This window comes from Microtus oregoni, unplaced genomic scaffold (genome assembly GCF_018167655.1).
Source record: "Microtus oregoni isolate MIOR12 unplaced genomic scaffold, Mior012 000024F_ref0000369, whole genome shotgun sequence".
Taxonomy (NCBI): Eukaryota; Metazoa; Chordata; class Mammalia; order Rodentia; family Cricetidae; genus Microtus; species Microtus oregoni.
In genome coordinates, this window is record NW_024543083.1 from 16,608,793 (window position 1) to 16,624,397 (window position 15,605).

General features: G+C 44.6%; 1 protein-coding gene across 6 annotated transcripts; it reads right to left on the reverse strand.

Annotated features, from left to right (window-relative positions):
- Nucleotides 1–786: 786 nt before the first annotated feature.
- Nucleotides 787–9,614, reverse strand: Champ1 (chromosome alignment maintaining phosphoprotein 1). Of its 6 annotated transcripts, none has more exons than XM_041673927.1 (3): nt 9,476–9,614; nt 9,003–9,142; nt 787–4,360 (listed from the first exon to the last, which is right to left on the reverse strand). In XM_041673927.1, exon 3 carries the CDS (start codon nt 4,316–4,318, stop codon nt 1,916–1,918), a length of 2,403 nt encoding a protein of 800 aa, XP_041529861.1. In that variant the 5' UTR covers nt 4,319–4,360; nt 9,003–9,142; nt 9,476–9,614; the 3' UTR covers nt 787–1,915. The 6 variants fall into 6 exon arrangements, with proteins under 6 accessions (XP_041529861.1, XP_041529862.1, XP_041529863.1 ...); XM_041673928.1 differs by having other exon boundaries at nt 9,499–9,601; XM_041673929.1 differs by lacking the exon at nt 9,003–9,142 and having other exon boundaries at nt 9,476–9,588.
- Nucleotides 9,615–15,605: the final 5,991 nt, after the last annotated feature.

Here is a 15,605-nt window from a genome sequence, read left to right on the forward strand (position 1 = left end):
CCAAGGTTTGTCCCTTCGTTGAATTATTTTTTGGTTTTGTTTTTTGAGACAGGGTTTCTCTGTGAAACAGCACAGGCTGTCCTGGAACTCGATTTGTAGACCAGGCTGGCCTTGACATCCACCTGTCTCTGCCTCTCAAGTGCTGGGATTAAAGGCACGTGCTACTACCACCTGGCAACCACGGCAACTCTTACAAAGAAGACATTTAATTGAAGCGGCTCACAGTTCAGAGGTTTAGGCAAAATCCATAACCTGTTTAGTCTCTCCTTAACTCTACAGTCACAACCAAATGGCCAGAGCTACCAAGTTCTGTTTCTTGCTGGGACTGGGAACACTGAAATACAATTAGTACTTTCTCAAACTAGAGCAGAGACTTGAGTGGACGGAGATGCTCTCGGCATTAGTGAAACACACCTAGTGTACTTGAGGACATTTTCAGGGGTGGGTCATGAAGGCTCTGCTCCAGCCAAACCACTAGCAGATTAAAAACCGAATATACTATTGGGAGGTGGTGCACACTTGGTGGAAGGTTCGTCCCTGGAATGTACCTTTGAGGGATGTACCTTGGCCCAGGTCTTTCCCCATTCCTTTTCTCTTTCTCTTAGATGTCATGAGGTGAGCAGTGTTCCTCTGCCACGCCCTTCCTCCTTGCCACGGGACTACAAGCCACTGAAACTCCCCAACCCATGAGCCAAAACAAGACTTTCCTATCTCCTCAGATAATCTGTCACAATGACAGAAGTCTGGCTATAATGCAATTATTTAAAAAAAAAACACCCATGAAGATATTAACATGAAAGTCTTTTTTTAATTTGGTTGATACACGTTTAACAAAATATGTTAGAATAACAATCTATGACGAGAAACAAGGTATTTACAATAAGAAAATTGTGTGAGACAAAATCAAGATGATCTACAGGAACGCTTTCTGAGACAGGGTTTCACTATGCTGCCCAGGCTGGGCTCAAGTGATCCCGACCTCAGCCTCTCATGTAACTGAGGCTAGCTTGTCTACTACCTCACTAGCTCTTAATTCTTAACCGAATCTGGAAGACTTTCAGCTCCTACTCATTACGCAGATCTTGAGCCCCAGCAGGCCCAGGAATAGGAGGTATAAACTCTAATACGTTTGGCAATTAAGGATCATCTGTTAATGTGAGCTGGCAGGGACACCACAAGGAAGACTCCATTGGAAAAAACTATAGATAAGCGTGACCTCAGTCACTTGGCCTTTTCAGTCTTTGCAGAAACTATCAAAACTGCCTTAAATACCTACTCAACTGTCCTTTCAGCAGAAAACTGTGACCTGAAGGACTCCAGCTCCCGACAACATAAAAGTTAATGAACATCAAAAATATTAAAGATTCTTAAACTAATTTTACATGAAAAAAGGATATAAAAGTCATTCAAAAGTACACTTAAGGCTAACAAAGATTTTCTCAGATTTACTTTTCATGCTCAATTCTCAATCCTTTTTTTTTTTAAAGTTACTGGGGACTGAGCCATGGGATAGTTAGTATGCAAAACATGCTAGGTAAGTGCTCTCCCAATGAGCCCTCTAATAATATTTATGATCTGAAATCAATTACACACACGGGGTGGGGGGAGGTTTTATAGGTTTAAATTCTCTTGCTTAATAAATGCCTACCTCCCCCAATCCTTGTACTATGACTCAAATAAGCTTAAGGGTAATGTGCTATATCCATCTGGAATACATTAATAGAAATGCATTGACTTAGAAAACAGCCAGCCACATAAATGAGGTCACATGAAAAAATAACCAAGCGCTTACTCTTTGTAACACTATTAAGACAAACAGAACACTACCCACACACACACACACACCATCTACTAGCCCACTTGACAAGCTGTGAGTTTGGCAAACATCGCAGAGCAAGTATTGTTGTTTGAAAAATCACATCTGTGGCTCTTCCAATGGTGACTCAAGAGCTTCCATCAGCTTCTTATTTGCCTCTTCATTAAACCGGCTTTGACAATGAGTTAAATGTTTCTTAAAGCCTCTTGGGAAATTTGATTCAAAATTACAGCGTGGACATTTAAGTAAACTTTGCCCATGGGCTGCGACGTGATTTTTAAGGAGAGACTCCAAGAGAAACGCTTTCCCACAAATTGTGCACTTGTACGGACTATGCACATTGTGTTTATTAACCAGGTGATGCAAAACAGCGCCTTTCTTCATGGCACGGCAACAGCAAATTTTGCAGTAGTATTTCCCTTTTCCACGCTTCATGTACTTTGCGATCTCCTCCTCAGAAATGAAGGCCTCTTTCTCTTCGGTGAACTGAAGTACGTTTTTGGACTGTTCTGGACTACTCATCTCCATTTTGTTCTCTTTGCCAAAGTCAATAGACTCGACATCCACCTGCTCTTGGTCGCTGCTGGACTCCTGGCCCTTGATGTCTATGGCATCTAAATCTGTTCTCAGGTACTCACTACTACTGAGCTCAGCATCTGAGTTCTCTTGACTGTCTTTCTTGAGTTTCTTTGAAGGAGGAAATAGAGCATCCTCTAGCAGTTTCTTAGGTGCAGCCAGAAGCCCTTCCTGGACCAGACTATCACATTTTGCAGCATCATCTACAGCTTCCAGCTGTAGCTCATCACCAAGTTCAGTGGCCTTCTGAGTGTTGGAGATCACAGCAGATTTGGGGAGCTCAGGGAAAAGTACATGCTTCCGGGGCTCTGGGAAAAAAGCACGTTTCCGTGGCTCTGGAGAAGCAGGAAGGACTGCTTTGGTGGGCTCAGGAAACAGTGTGGACTTCCTAGCCTCAGCATCTAGAGAGAGGACAGGCTTCCATATGTCTGAGGCCACCTTTGGGGGCTCAGATGAGCCAGAAGGATGTTTCCGTGTCTCAGGGAAGACGCTAGGCTTCTGAGATTCTGTAATGAAGGAGGACTTCCAGACGTCAGGAGACCCACGAGAACTTTTCTGGGACTCGGGGAAATCCAGTGAAGCAGGAGAACTTTTCCGCTGGTCAGGAGAAAGTTTCCAAAGGTCTGGGGACCCTGAAGGTTTCCTGAGCTCCGGAGATCCTGCTGGACTTCTGATCTCAGGAGAGAGGGGTGGGCCCGGTCTGCGAAGCTCAGGAGACACAGGGGGCACTGCCTTCCAGTGTTCGGGTGACAAAGCAAGAGCTGTCTTTCTCAGCTCAGGGGGTCCAGACTTCCATGACTCTGGAGATGTGGGGGGCGTTTTCCAGGAACCAGATGAGACTGAAGACTTCCAGGATGCAGTGGACACAGATGGAGCTGGCTTCCAAGGCCCAGAAGATACAGAAGGTATTGGCTTCCAAGGTCCAGGAGACAAAGATGGAGCAGGTTTAGATGACTTCCAAGGTCCTGAGGTTGCTGAAGGACTGGATTTCCAAGGCCGAGGAGAACCAGGTGGCCCTGGCTTCCAGGAACCTGGTGATACTGCTGGGGTTGGTCTCCGAGGCTCTGAGGTGACGGCAGGGAATGGCTTCCAAAGTTCAGGAGACTCTGATGGGGATGGCTTCCTTGGCTCAGGGGAGGCAGTCCGTGTAGGCTTCCGAGACTCTGGAGATGCAGTTAGGGATGGCCCCCAAGGCTCAGGCGATGTGGCCAGAACTGGTGACTCTGGAGACAAGGTGGAAGGGGGAGCCCCTGTATCGGCAAAAGGAGAGTGCTTCTGGGGTTTGGAGCTAACAAGAGCAGACTTGACGGACTCAGGGGAAGCAGGGGCAGGCTTCTGCAGCTCAGACACCATGCTGGCTGGGTCGACACATTCAGGGGAAGAAACAGAAGCAGTTTTTGAGGCCTCAGCAGGAAGACAAGGGGCCTGTTGCTCAGGAGAAACAACAGGGCCAGAGTCCTCAGGCTCCAGAGCAGGAGGAACAGACTTTTGTGGCTCTGGAGACAAACTCGGACCAATTTTCTGTGTTTCCATGGGGAGAGCTGGAGTGGGCCTCACTTCTGCTGGGTCCAAGGCTGTGCTCTGGTGTTCGGGAAGGGAAGGGCTTTCCACAGTCTCGGTCTCTTTGCTCAGCTGGTCCTTTGGTTTGTCCCTCCACTTCTCTGAGGCTGCGTGTTTGGCTGTGATGTGATAGTACACATTGGAGTACATCTTGCTGGTAAAGAAGCACTGATGGCAGTGGAAGAGCTTCGCACTCTTCTGGTAAAATATCATCTTGCCGAGTCCTCCAGCATCCATATCATCACAAAACTCCGGATGGATGGAGCCCATGTGGATCTGCACGTTCTCATAATCGGTGCCTCTGAAACCACAGTGGTCACAGTCCAGGCTCAGCGATGGTTTGTGAGGCTCCTGACACACTTCCATCTTCGGTCAACGCAAACAGCTGGGCCTTAATGGCTTTCCACCCTGCTGGGGGGGGGGGAGGGAGGGAGGGAGAGAGGGGGGGGAAGAGGGAGGGAGGGAGAAAGAGAGAGAGAGAGAGAGAGAGAGAGAGAGAGAGAGAGAGAGGTTACTGCTGAAGACACTGGGGTGAGTTTCAAGTTCAGACAGCAGACATTGCTGCAGACACTGCTCCACAAGACTGCTAAGGGAGATTGAGTCTATAGACCATCTCATCACCCGGTTGGCCTCAAGTTCTTGATCTGCCTGCCATGTTTCCCACATGCTCGGATTACAAACACATATCACCACACTTGGCTAAGTTATGCTTTCTTACTCTATTATTTTTTAATCATTTAGTATTTTTCTAATCCCAATCATTTCATTCTTCTTTTTAACATTTGTATCGTTTGGTTTGCTGTTTTTCATTTTTACTTAAAATTTTTAAGCCGGGCAGTGATGGCGCATGCCTTTAATCCCAGCACTCAGGAGGCAGAGGCAGGCAAATCTCTGAGTTCAAGGCCAGCCTGATCTACAAGAGCTAGTTCCAGGACAGACCCCAAAGCTTACAGAGAAACCCTGTATCAAAAAACAAAAAAAGGACAAATAAATAAATAAAATAAAAACTTCAAGAGCTTTTTTTTTAAAATTTCAGATATGTGCTGTGTTTACATAATCCTCCCCTTTCCAATTCCTCCAGCGTTGTTAGCCCCCATCAAACTCACGGTTTAATTATTACCTCCCCACACGCAAATAAATATATAGATACAACCTGCTGAGCCCATTTAGAATATCTTATATAGATGTTTTTAGGGCTGGTCACTTCATATTGGATAAGCAATTAGGGGGTTCATCCCGAGGGAAGTCTGCCTGGAACTCTTTTATCTAGGATAGGGTTGGGTGAGATTTCCTCAATCCACATTGTGCCTTAGTTTCATGTTGGTGCTGTGAGTTGAACATGGGGCCTTGTACATGCTGGTAAGTGCTCAAATCTGAGCTCCAACTTTACTGCATTAAATCTGCATCTTAATCTTCCTGACAGAAGGACATAGAAATCTAGAATCAATTTTACCCCAAATCACCTGTTTCAACCCTGACTATACAACCCCCTTCTTCACTAATGTAATGTTCAATTTAGTATTACTGAATTTTCTGTCTACTCTAAACCCCAGCTTTCAGCACTTCCCTCTTTCTCACCGCTCCATTACCAACTCGGGCATGCTACACTCTCAGCACAGGGGCAGCACCTGCCAACACAGGTTTCTAACTCTTACCATAGCAAGCTAAAGTCATATTGCAAAATCTTCTCGCACTGTCAAGCCTGCTGTCCTGGCTATTCAGGAAGCTAAGGGCAAGAGGATCACTTGAACCTAAGAGTGAGTTCTGAGGCTAGCCTAGGAAGCACAGTGAGACTGGGTCTCTAAAACTAAATCTATTTTCTCATTAAATGACAATCCACCATTTACCAAAAGTACCAGTCACCATATTCCTTCCATGTCCTCAATGAGCATTACAGATTGTAGCATTTAAAACACACAGGGTCGCCCTAAGTTGAAGAGCAGTGTATAAAACAATTTAATAACATTTAAGGTATTGTTACTGGCATTGCTGGTTTGGCTTTTCTCAGACAAAGTCTTGATATATCCCTGACTGCCCTGGAACTCTCTGTAGACCAGGATGGCCTTGAACTTACAGGAACCTTCCTCCTCCTGGCTTCCAAGTGCTGGAACTAAGGAAAGCCATGTCAGCCTCACTGTGCCATTACTGTTTTCTCTACTTGCTTCAGTGGCACCGTCCACCTTGTTACCTACCAAACAGGCGAATCCTTTAGAGAGGCCACCTTAAAGCGCAGGCACATTTCCCACTGTCTCAATTCCCCTTCAGCCCCAGTCAGATGCGTATGTCCCAGACCTCAGCTTGATTCCATGCCAGGCCAAGCCATCCATTTGTTCACTTCCATAACCCTTCACATCGCCAGCAGTGTGTGCTCAGAAAGCACTGGAGCGGTCAGAGTGCAGTCCCGTGAAGACTGGGAACTTCCCAACTAGGGAAGACCTGTGTGCCCAGTTCAAGAATCAAGAGCTTTAAGGAGGATCAGAAGCTCAAAGTCACCCACAGCTGCATACTGTGTGTTCCAGGCCTGGGATATACAGACCCTGTCTTAAAAGTAAAAAAGTAGCAACAACTCCAATACACAGCTGAGGAAACTTAACCCTAACATTAAATGCCCTAGTCAGCGTTAGGCAAATAACCAGAACCTGACAAAGGACAAGGTCTCCTAGTACACCACGATCAAACTAGCACAGAAAAGCCAGTGCACTCAGGCTTTGGAATCCACGTATCAACAGCAAAAACACAGGGCCCTCCTCCAGCCTGCAGTTCTAGATAAGCATCCCTGCCCAAGACAGGGTTTCTCTGTGTACCCTGGCTAGCCTGGAACTCACTCTGTAGACCAGGCTGGCCTGGAACTGGGAGAGATTCGCCTGACTCTGCCTACAGAGTGCTGGAATTAAAGGCGTGCAAGAATACTTTAAAGAGTCTCTAATAGGGTCAGGGGTGTGACTAATGGAACAGTAATTGCCTAGAATGTGTAAGGCCATAGGCTTGATTCAGTCATGAGCAATGGAAATAAGGGGTGTGGGGGTGGATCTTGGCTAATATGCAAACACAGCAGGTTGGCAAGCTATATTAAAAAAATCACTCATGGACCAGGCGGTGGTGGCACATGCCTTTAATCCCAGCACTCTGGAGGCAGAGGCAGGTGGATCTCTGTGAGTTCGAGAACAAAAAAAAAGTCACTTATGAATAAAGTCATGTAATGTCACTAAGGAAAACTTATGGATAATATAGAGAAGTTTTATTTTTCTAAAAATTTATATATTTGAGCATTTTGCTTACATTTATGTCTGTGCTCTCCATGTGTACCTGGTACCCACAGAGGTCAAAAGAGAGCATCAGATCCCCTGGAACTAGGGCTGCAGGCAGACAGTTGTGAGCAACCCCGTGGGAGATGAGAATCAACCTAGGTTCTCTGCAAGAATAAGTTTCTTAACCACTGAGCCAGCTCTACAGTCCCAGATAGGTTTTTATAAAATGCTTTATCATGAATTGGAAGTGTTTTGTCAAGTAGTACCACAAGAAATTAGTACTTGCTACAGAATCAAAATAGCCTACAGGACTTGGGCCCAACCTCTCCATTTTACAATGGAGAAAAACACAAAGAATAAGTCTCCATCTTTTTAAACTTTGTTAGCACTCTTTTCTATTGGGGGAGGGGTGAGACAGGGTTTCTTTGTGTAGTTCTGGCTGTCCTGGAACTCGGTCTGTAGACCAGGCTGGCCTCGAACTCAGAATCCACCTGCCTCTGCTTCCCGAGTGCTGGCATTCTTAAGGGATTTTTAAATGAAAACAATTGTTTGGTTTTTTTTTTTAATACAATATATTCTGATGACGATCTGCCTCTCCCAACTCCTCCCAGACCCACCCCACTAACCCAACTCCATACCCTCCCTTTCTTGAGAGGAAGTAAAGAGGCCTGATTCCAAATCTTTGCTAACAATGCACACAGACTTCAGTCTAGAGTCCAGCACTCCTAACACTAACTGTAAAAAGCTAGTTACTGGCGCTGCTGGTCGGCTGACCACATGGCATTCTTCAACACAGTGGTACACTATAAGGCATCCACTGCACAGCTGCTCCCACCCACTTTCTTCCTTGAGACCTAATACTATTGATGGAGACAAGGTCTCTCTGCATAGCTCTGGCTGCCCTGGAACTCACTATGCACACCAGGCTGGTCTCCAACTGAGGGCCACCTGAACCTGCTTCCTGAGCATGCCACCCCGCCCAGCCTTACCGACAGTCCTTTAAAAATACATTTGGATGTACATTTTGATATCAACAATTCAACACAGAACACATGTAAGCTAACTGGCTATGGAAGCTATACTCGCCGTCAACTTGACATACTGGGGAAAGGGAGCCTCAACTGAAGAACTGTCTCTGATTGATTCATGGGCGTGTCTGTGGAGGCATTTCCTTGATTTCGCATGACGTAGAAGAGACCATCCCTAAACATGCTGGCTTTGCTGTATCTGAAAGGCAGCTGAACTGTGAGGTAGGGGCAGACCAGTCAGCATCTTCCCCCGTGTTTGCTGCTTGAGTTCCTGCCCTCAATTCCCTCAACAGCGGGCTAGAACCTGTAAGATGAACCCTTTCCTCCCTCAAATTACTTCTCATCACAGCAGCAGAAAGCAGACCAGGACACCGGTTCTATCAGTCTGCACACACTGTCTAACTGTATTCTTTATGAATAAAGGGTTTTGTTTTGTTGTTGATTTTCAAGGGTATAAATTTCGACTGGTTTTGTGTTTAAAGAAAACAGAAACCACAAAGAACTCCCACGTTTCCCCATATTTTTCGATTCTATTAGCAGTCAGCGTTAATTAGTGGGGCAATTTGTGAGGACTGATATTTTGTTCTCCAGTGCCAGGATGGAACCCAAGGCCTCACTCTTGCTAAGGGCTCACTACTTAGGGCACCCATAATTCAGGGGAGAGGTCGCTCTGGATGCTGCAGCGCTGAACATCACCTGTGCACCTTTAGGGTCCTTCGAGCAACTTACTACTCTCCGAGTTCCCTAAGTTCTTGACAAGTACGATCTGTTTACCTGGGGGGTAGAAGTGATGGGCACCGGGCGACCTCAAGTTTAAACGGGAGGCAATGCTAGACTGGTACCAGTTTACACTCCACGGCAAAGTGCCAAAGCGCTGGCTCTTACTTGGAAACACCGGGCTCGGTTGCTGCCGTCTGAAAGACACCCCTGGACAAGGTTAATCCCGTGCGTGGTCCACGTGGGGGATGTGGCGTCTGCTGTGGGCCGCCCTCTGGAGAGCAGCCCTACATCCACCTCGAGACCGACATTGATCCATCCCATTCAGCGAGCCAGGCGACACCGGCAGAAGCAAGTGGGGGTGGGGGGCGCGGAGACCGGCCACCGAGGCGGAGAGCAGGAGGAGCCCACCGCACGCTCCGGCCTCCAGGCCGCGCCAAGCGCGCCAAGGCGCCCGCCCGCCCACCCTCACCCACTCCCCACCAAGGCACCCGCCCGCCCGCCCGCTAGCTGCACCCCGCAGCCCGTACCGAGGCGCCCGCCAACTCCTCACCCTCCGGCGAGGTGTCCTGGAGTGAAGAGGAGGAAACGCCCACAGGAAACGCCGGGCGGGCCGCACGGCCTTGGGAATGGCGGCTGGACGCAAGACCAGCCGGGAAGTATCGCGCGCCCGCACCGGAAGTGCCGTCGCGTGCCTCCGGGTCTCCCCCTCCCCCGGCCCCTAAGGTTCCCAGCTGAGCCAGGCTCGGGGAGGCAGCCGGCCAACCCCTGGCGTGGGCTACGGTCTCCACGTCTTTCGTTTGTTTTCCTTTTGTCTTTTGTTTTGTTCCTTCTGATGAAGGACGCATACTGTCCATAATAGAAATACAAGACAAATACAAAGCTTTTAGAAGACAGTGAACAGGTTTCGTGTCTCCAAACTCAAACCCCAGAAATCGTCTTCAATTGCAGTGCACTCGCCTTTCGTTTTAATATTAGTCTGTCTGAAAGACTGTGAACTGACCTTACTTAAGACACCTATGTAATTTCTGAAGTGTTTGCCTTTTTGTTGTTGTCGTTTTGGTTTCTTATAGTTTTGGTTTTGGATGCTGAGCGAAATGAACCCAGGGCTTCCTCCTTTAAGCATCCCATGCTGTCTGATACATTAAACATTCATGATTTTTGATTGGTTGGCTTGTTTTAAGACAGGATCTCGCCCTCTGTAGCCTGAGAGTCACCTGTCTCCGCCTCCCAGGTGCTGGGATCAGAAGCACTTGCCACTATTCCCTAAACCACTGCTGTCGCACTGAGTCAATCCAAGGGTCAGCTCACTTCTTGGGGGTCCTCTTCACCGCCACTTTTTGGTGCGAATCTCTCCATGTTTGGAATCAGCTCTTGTCGATCGTTGGGACTGGGAGATCCTGGAGACCCTACAGGTAGAGTCCGGAAGCCTATGGAGTAGAGAAGCAGGGCTACCTGGCAGCTCAGGGAAGTGAGCTTTCGGGTGGGGCAGGGCAGGGTTTCTCAGAAACAGAAAAGCAAGATTTGGGAGACCTATGAGGTGCAAAGGAGCTGAGTCTACCTGGTGGTACTGTATATTGTTCCTTGTTAGGATATAGAAATGCAGCTGATTTTATTTGTGACCTAATATCCTACTACTTTGCTAATGTATTTTATTAGCTCCCGAGAGTCGTGTGTGTGCATGTCTGGAATCTTCAGGGACATAGAAAACTCGTATAACCTAAAAGCAGAGGCTTTTAAAATTTGAATTTAATGTTCCTTGATGTCCTGGTTTGCTTCTTCGTTGTTACAAAAACCTTAACCAAAAAAAAAAAAAAAAAAAGAAAGAAAGAAAGAAAAAAAAAACTGGGGAAAGAAGGGTTTATAAGATACTGAGGAAAGCCAAGGAAGGAACCTTGAGTAAGCTGAGACCATGGGGAAAGTCCTAGCTCGCTTCCCCTGATTTACTCCACTGCCTTTCTTAAACAACTCAGGCCCAAACACCCAGGTATGGAACAGCCCACAGTAGGAGGGGCTCTCTCCACTTCAGTTAACCATCAATAAAATGCTCCACAAACATGCCCATAAGACAATCTGATGCAGAAAATTTCTCAGTTGAGGCTCCCTCTTTTTTTTTTTTGAGCTCTACATTTTTTCCTGCTCCCTTCCCTGTCTCTCCCTTACCCGCTTCAATCCTCCCCCAAGGTCCCCATACTCCCAATTTACTCAGGAGATCTTGTCTTTTTCTACTTTCTACATCCCATGTAGATTAGATCTATGTCAGTCTCTCTTAGTGTCCTCATTGTTGTCTAAGTTCTCTGGGATTGTGGTTTGTAGGTTGGCTTTCTTTGCTTTATGTTTAAAAACTACCCATGAGCTGGGCGGTGGTGGCGCACGCCTTTAATCCCAGCACTCGGGAGGCAGAGGCAGGCGGATCTCTGTGAGTTCGAGACCAGCCTGGTCTACAAGAGCTAGTGCCAGGACTGTAACGGCGTAAACAAATGCAGACAGATTGTAAAAATATATATATACAGCTTTAATGGTGAAATAGACTTACAGAACCACCGTTCCAGCTGAGACCAGGAAAGCAGAAGCAACAGCTGGGAGCACACTCACCAAATTTATAGGCAAACATTAGCCCGAGGCGAACACACCCCCAAGGGGCGGGACTTATCCCTACATCTCCCCTTTTTGTCTAAATAAGACAGAACCAAACCAAATACAACTATATACAACAACAACAACAAATAATAAATATAACAAACAATATTGAGAACAAAAGCTTTGCTAAACATTCTATCTCAAGGAGTCCAAATAATGTAGAGAGTAACTACAATTATATAATCTTCAACTCCGTCAAAGATCTGAGAAGGGAATAAACACTACTCAACAAACGAGATATATCCAAAATGTGAAACAATTGACAGAGACAACTGACTACCTGGGCAATCACCCAAAGTCTTGTTTGCAATGTTGAGTCAACCAATTTTGGCTAAGGCCTAACATAACTGACATACCATTATTAAAGGCAAGGAACTTTTCAAAACTATCTTACCCTGTCTTGGCAGGATATGACAGTCCTGTTTTATCCATTGATGCACGCTCTGTATCTTTGTCAGTGGTTGAGGTATGTTACGGGAGGTCCTCCCACTCCTCCAGCCTATCGCCGCTGAGATACCAGCCCATTGGGGCATGGTCTCTCTCCCTTTAAAAAAGCGGCCACTTCCCTCTTCTCTCTCTCTCTTCACTTCCTGCTCCTCTGGCGACTAGACTCCCTTCCTGGTTGCGCAGAGGGCTGACAGTGATCTGTAAGTTTTTTCCCCTTTAAATAAATACCACCCTATTAATCATAATTCCAAACTGGTGTGGCATTGTTTATGACTTACGCCTTCAGAGGTATGGGCATTTCTTTGCCCAAAGGCCAGTTCTGCCAAATAGAAAGGCTCCAGGTGGAGTGTCTTTGGTGCTCAGCATTCTCTCGGGAATAGAGCGGTGTTGCCAGGAGCAATTGTGTCTCACTATCATGAAACTCTGAGTTAGATTAAAGGCCATTTTCTACAGCTCTTTGAAGAGGTCGAAGATTATCTATCTATACTGAGTATAATCTCTATATATCTAAAGAACCTGATTAGTCTAATTATAAATGACAAACTTAGATGCCTATTTATCTATATAATTCTCAATATCTATCTAACTTAAAGACTAAGACAATAAACAACTGTGTAACAAATGAGGATAATGACCTCCAAATATAAACACTGTACAAATATACATTGCAATATGGTAAATATATATCAATACACAAACATTATATAAGTATCTTAATCAGAGGTAGAAATGTACACTGCAATATGGTAAATATATACAATATATACATATCAATACAATATATGTCAATACATAAAAATGTTTTAAACAGACAGAAACATGCATGCATACAATAGTCAATATAATTTAACTTTGTATCAATATACAAGAATCGATACCAATATATTTGTCACAATTATAAATCTATTATCCCATCATTCCCTCTTTTTTTTTTCCAAAATGATCCCTGAGCTTATAAAATTCCTCCCCCAACCTCCCAACGCCTAAATGATGTCCCTAAACCCAAGGGCAAACTTTACTGGGAGAGGGGACGTCATCCTCTAGAATTACTTCCAGCTGTCATGGGGGCGACGTTCTTTCTGGGGGATCCTGTGAAAGTAAAATGATGGTTAAATTTCAAGATCAGTGTCTTTTAAAACTGCAAATAGTCTCTGAGTATTTTGTGGAGGTCTGGCCAGAATGTTGTACAAGATGTGCACCATTTCAGCTAACCAAGTTGGGATCGTCTTGTGCAGCTGGTATCCAAAACAGGTCTTGTAGTAGCGCTATCAGTATCATGACGTCATATCAACCAGGTAGAGTTGTTGTTGTGGGGCCCCATCTTCTTCCTGGAAACTTCAAATGTCACTTCAGGAAAAACTCATTGTTCATTGTGAAAAACTTAAACATTAATCATATAGACATATATAGACATATATATATATATTCAATGAAAGGCATGATAGATATATTCAATGAAAAGTATGATAGATATGAAGAAAAGCAAAGATGTTTTCTAAACTCATATTTCTTTCTGTCCCATATCATGGCTCTTGACATGAGACAGAAACTCTGGGTTTTTCTCTTACTAACAGGCTTGGAATTGAGCCAGAGTCCAACTTCAAAGCCAGCTCTACATATTTATAAAGAAATGTTTAATAAGACACACATATATATATGTATATATAAATTAATACTTACAAAATGTGTCCATCCATCAGTAATTAAATATTCAGGGTCCCTTAATTTCTTTGAAGATGAGTATTGTCCTGTGGAGATAAGAAAAGAACCCTGCCTCCAACCTATCTGTATTTCTTACCATCAGTATGCTCGCCATCCTTATGAAAGAATTGTTATTTATCTTTTCCAAGTGGCTTCTCTTCTTCAAACCGAACCTTTATAAATTTTGACGGTATCCACAATTTTTCCTCACCTGTGGAGATAAGAGCAAAACCCCTTCCCCAACGCAGCACATCTCCTGGCTTCCATTGTGAGGTCAGCACATCCTTGAAATAAACTGGTTGATTTAGTTCAGTAGACTTTTCCATTATCCAATGTCTTTCTGCAGCCGTTGTTCCCTTCTCATTAGCGTTGAGAAAATTCAAGGTTAACAAAGCATTATGTAACCTATTTCTGGGGGTGTTTTCCACCCCTTTCTGTTTGTTCAACATATCCTTTATAGTTCGATTTGATCTTTCTATGACTGCTTGACCTGGAGGATTGTATGGTATACCTGTAACATGCTTGATATTGTAATAATCAAAAAACCGTTTCATTTTCCTAGAGACATAAGCAGGACCATTATCCGTCTTTATTTGTGTAGGTATACCCATGATAGCCATGACTTCAAATAAATGAGTGATTACTGAATCAGCTTTTTCTGAACTTAAAGCAGTTGCCCACTGAAAGCCTGAATAAGTGTCAATGGTGTGATGAACATATTTTAATTTGCCAAATTCTGCAAAGTGGAACACATCCATCTGCCAGATTTCATTCCTTTGGGTGCCCTTTGGATTAGCCCCTGCAGGCAGTGGCATTTGGTTATAGAAAGAGCAAGTAGGGCATTTCTTTACAATCTCCTTAGCTTGTTGCCATGTAATTGAAAACTCTTTCTTCAAACCTTTGCTATTAACATGATGTTTTTTATGAAATTCGGAGGCTTGTAGCACACTGCCAATCAATAATTGATCAATTTCTGCATTACCTTGTGCTAGAGGACCTGGCAGACCCGTATGGGATCGGATGTGTGTTATGTACATAGGGCAAAGCCTGTTCCTGATCAAATCTTGAACCTGGAGAAACAATGAGGTTAGTTCTGTATCATCAGGTATAAATTCAGCAGTTTCAATATGCAAAATAACTCTTTCTGCGTATTGTGAATCAGTGACTATATTAATAGGTTCTTTAAAATCCCTTAGCACCATAAGAATGGCATATAATTCCGCCTTCTGGACAGAATTATAAGGCCTTTTTCCACCTTACCCAAGTCTTCTGATTTGTAACCTGCCTTCCCTGATTTATTGGCATCAGTATAGAATGTACGGGCTCCAGTTATTGGAGCATCATGGACTATTCGAGGAAGAATCCAAGAAGTTCTCTTTATGAAGTTAAGCCTCTTGCTTTTTGGATAATTGTTATTAATGTCTCCCAAAAAATTAGCACAAGCTCTTTGCCATGGTTCATTATCTTCCCATAATTTCTTTAGTTCATCAGCAGTGAAAGGCACTATAATTTCTGCTGGGTCTATGCCTGCTAGTTGGCGAAGTCTCAGCTTGCCTTTTATAATTAACTCAGAGACTTTTTCCACATAAGTTTTCAGTTTCTTACTTGGTTTATGTGGTAAAAAGATCCATTCCAAAATAATATCATCTCTCTGCATTAAAATTTCTGTAGGAGAAATTTTTGATGGTAGTATGACGAGAATACAATCGAACTCTGGATTCACCCTGTCCACATGTGCCTGTTGTAATTTTTCCTCAATCATTGTCTGTTCCTTTCTGCTTCAGCTGTTAATTCTCTGGGACTGTTTAAATCTTTATCACCATCCAAGGTTTTGTTCAAATGAATTATTAGATCAGGTGTTATTCCAATAGC

Coding starts and splice junctions, on each gene's coding strand:
- Champ1 (XM_041673927.1), bottom strand. CDS start 4,318: ATGGAAGTGTGTCAGGAGCCTCACAAACCATCGCTGAGCCTGGACTGT.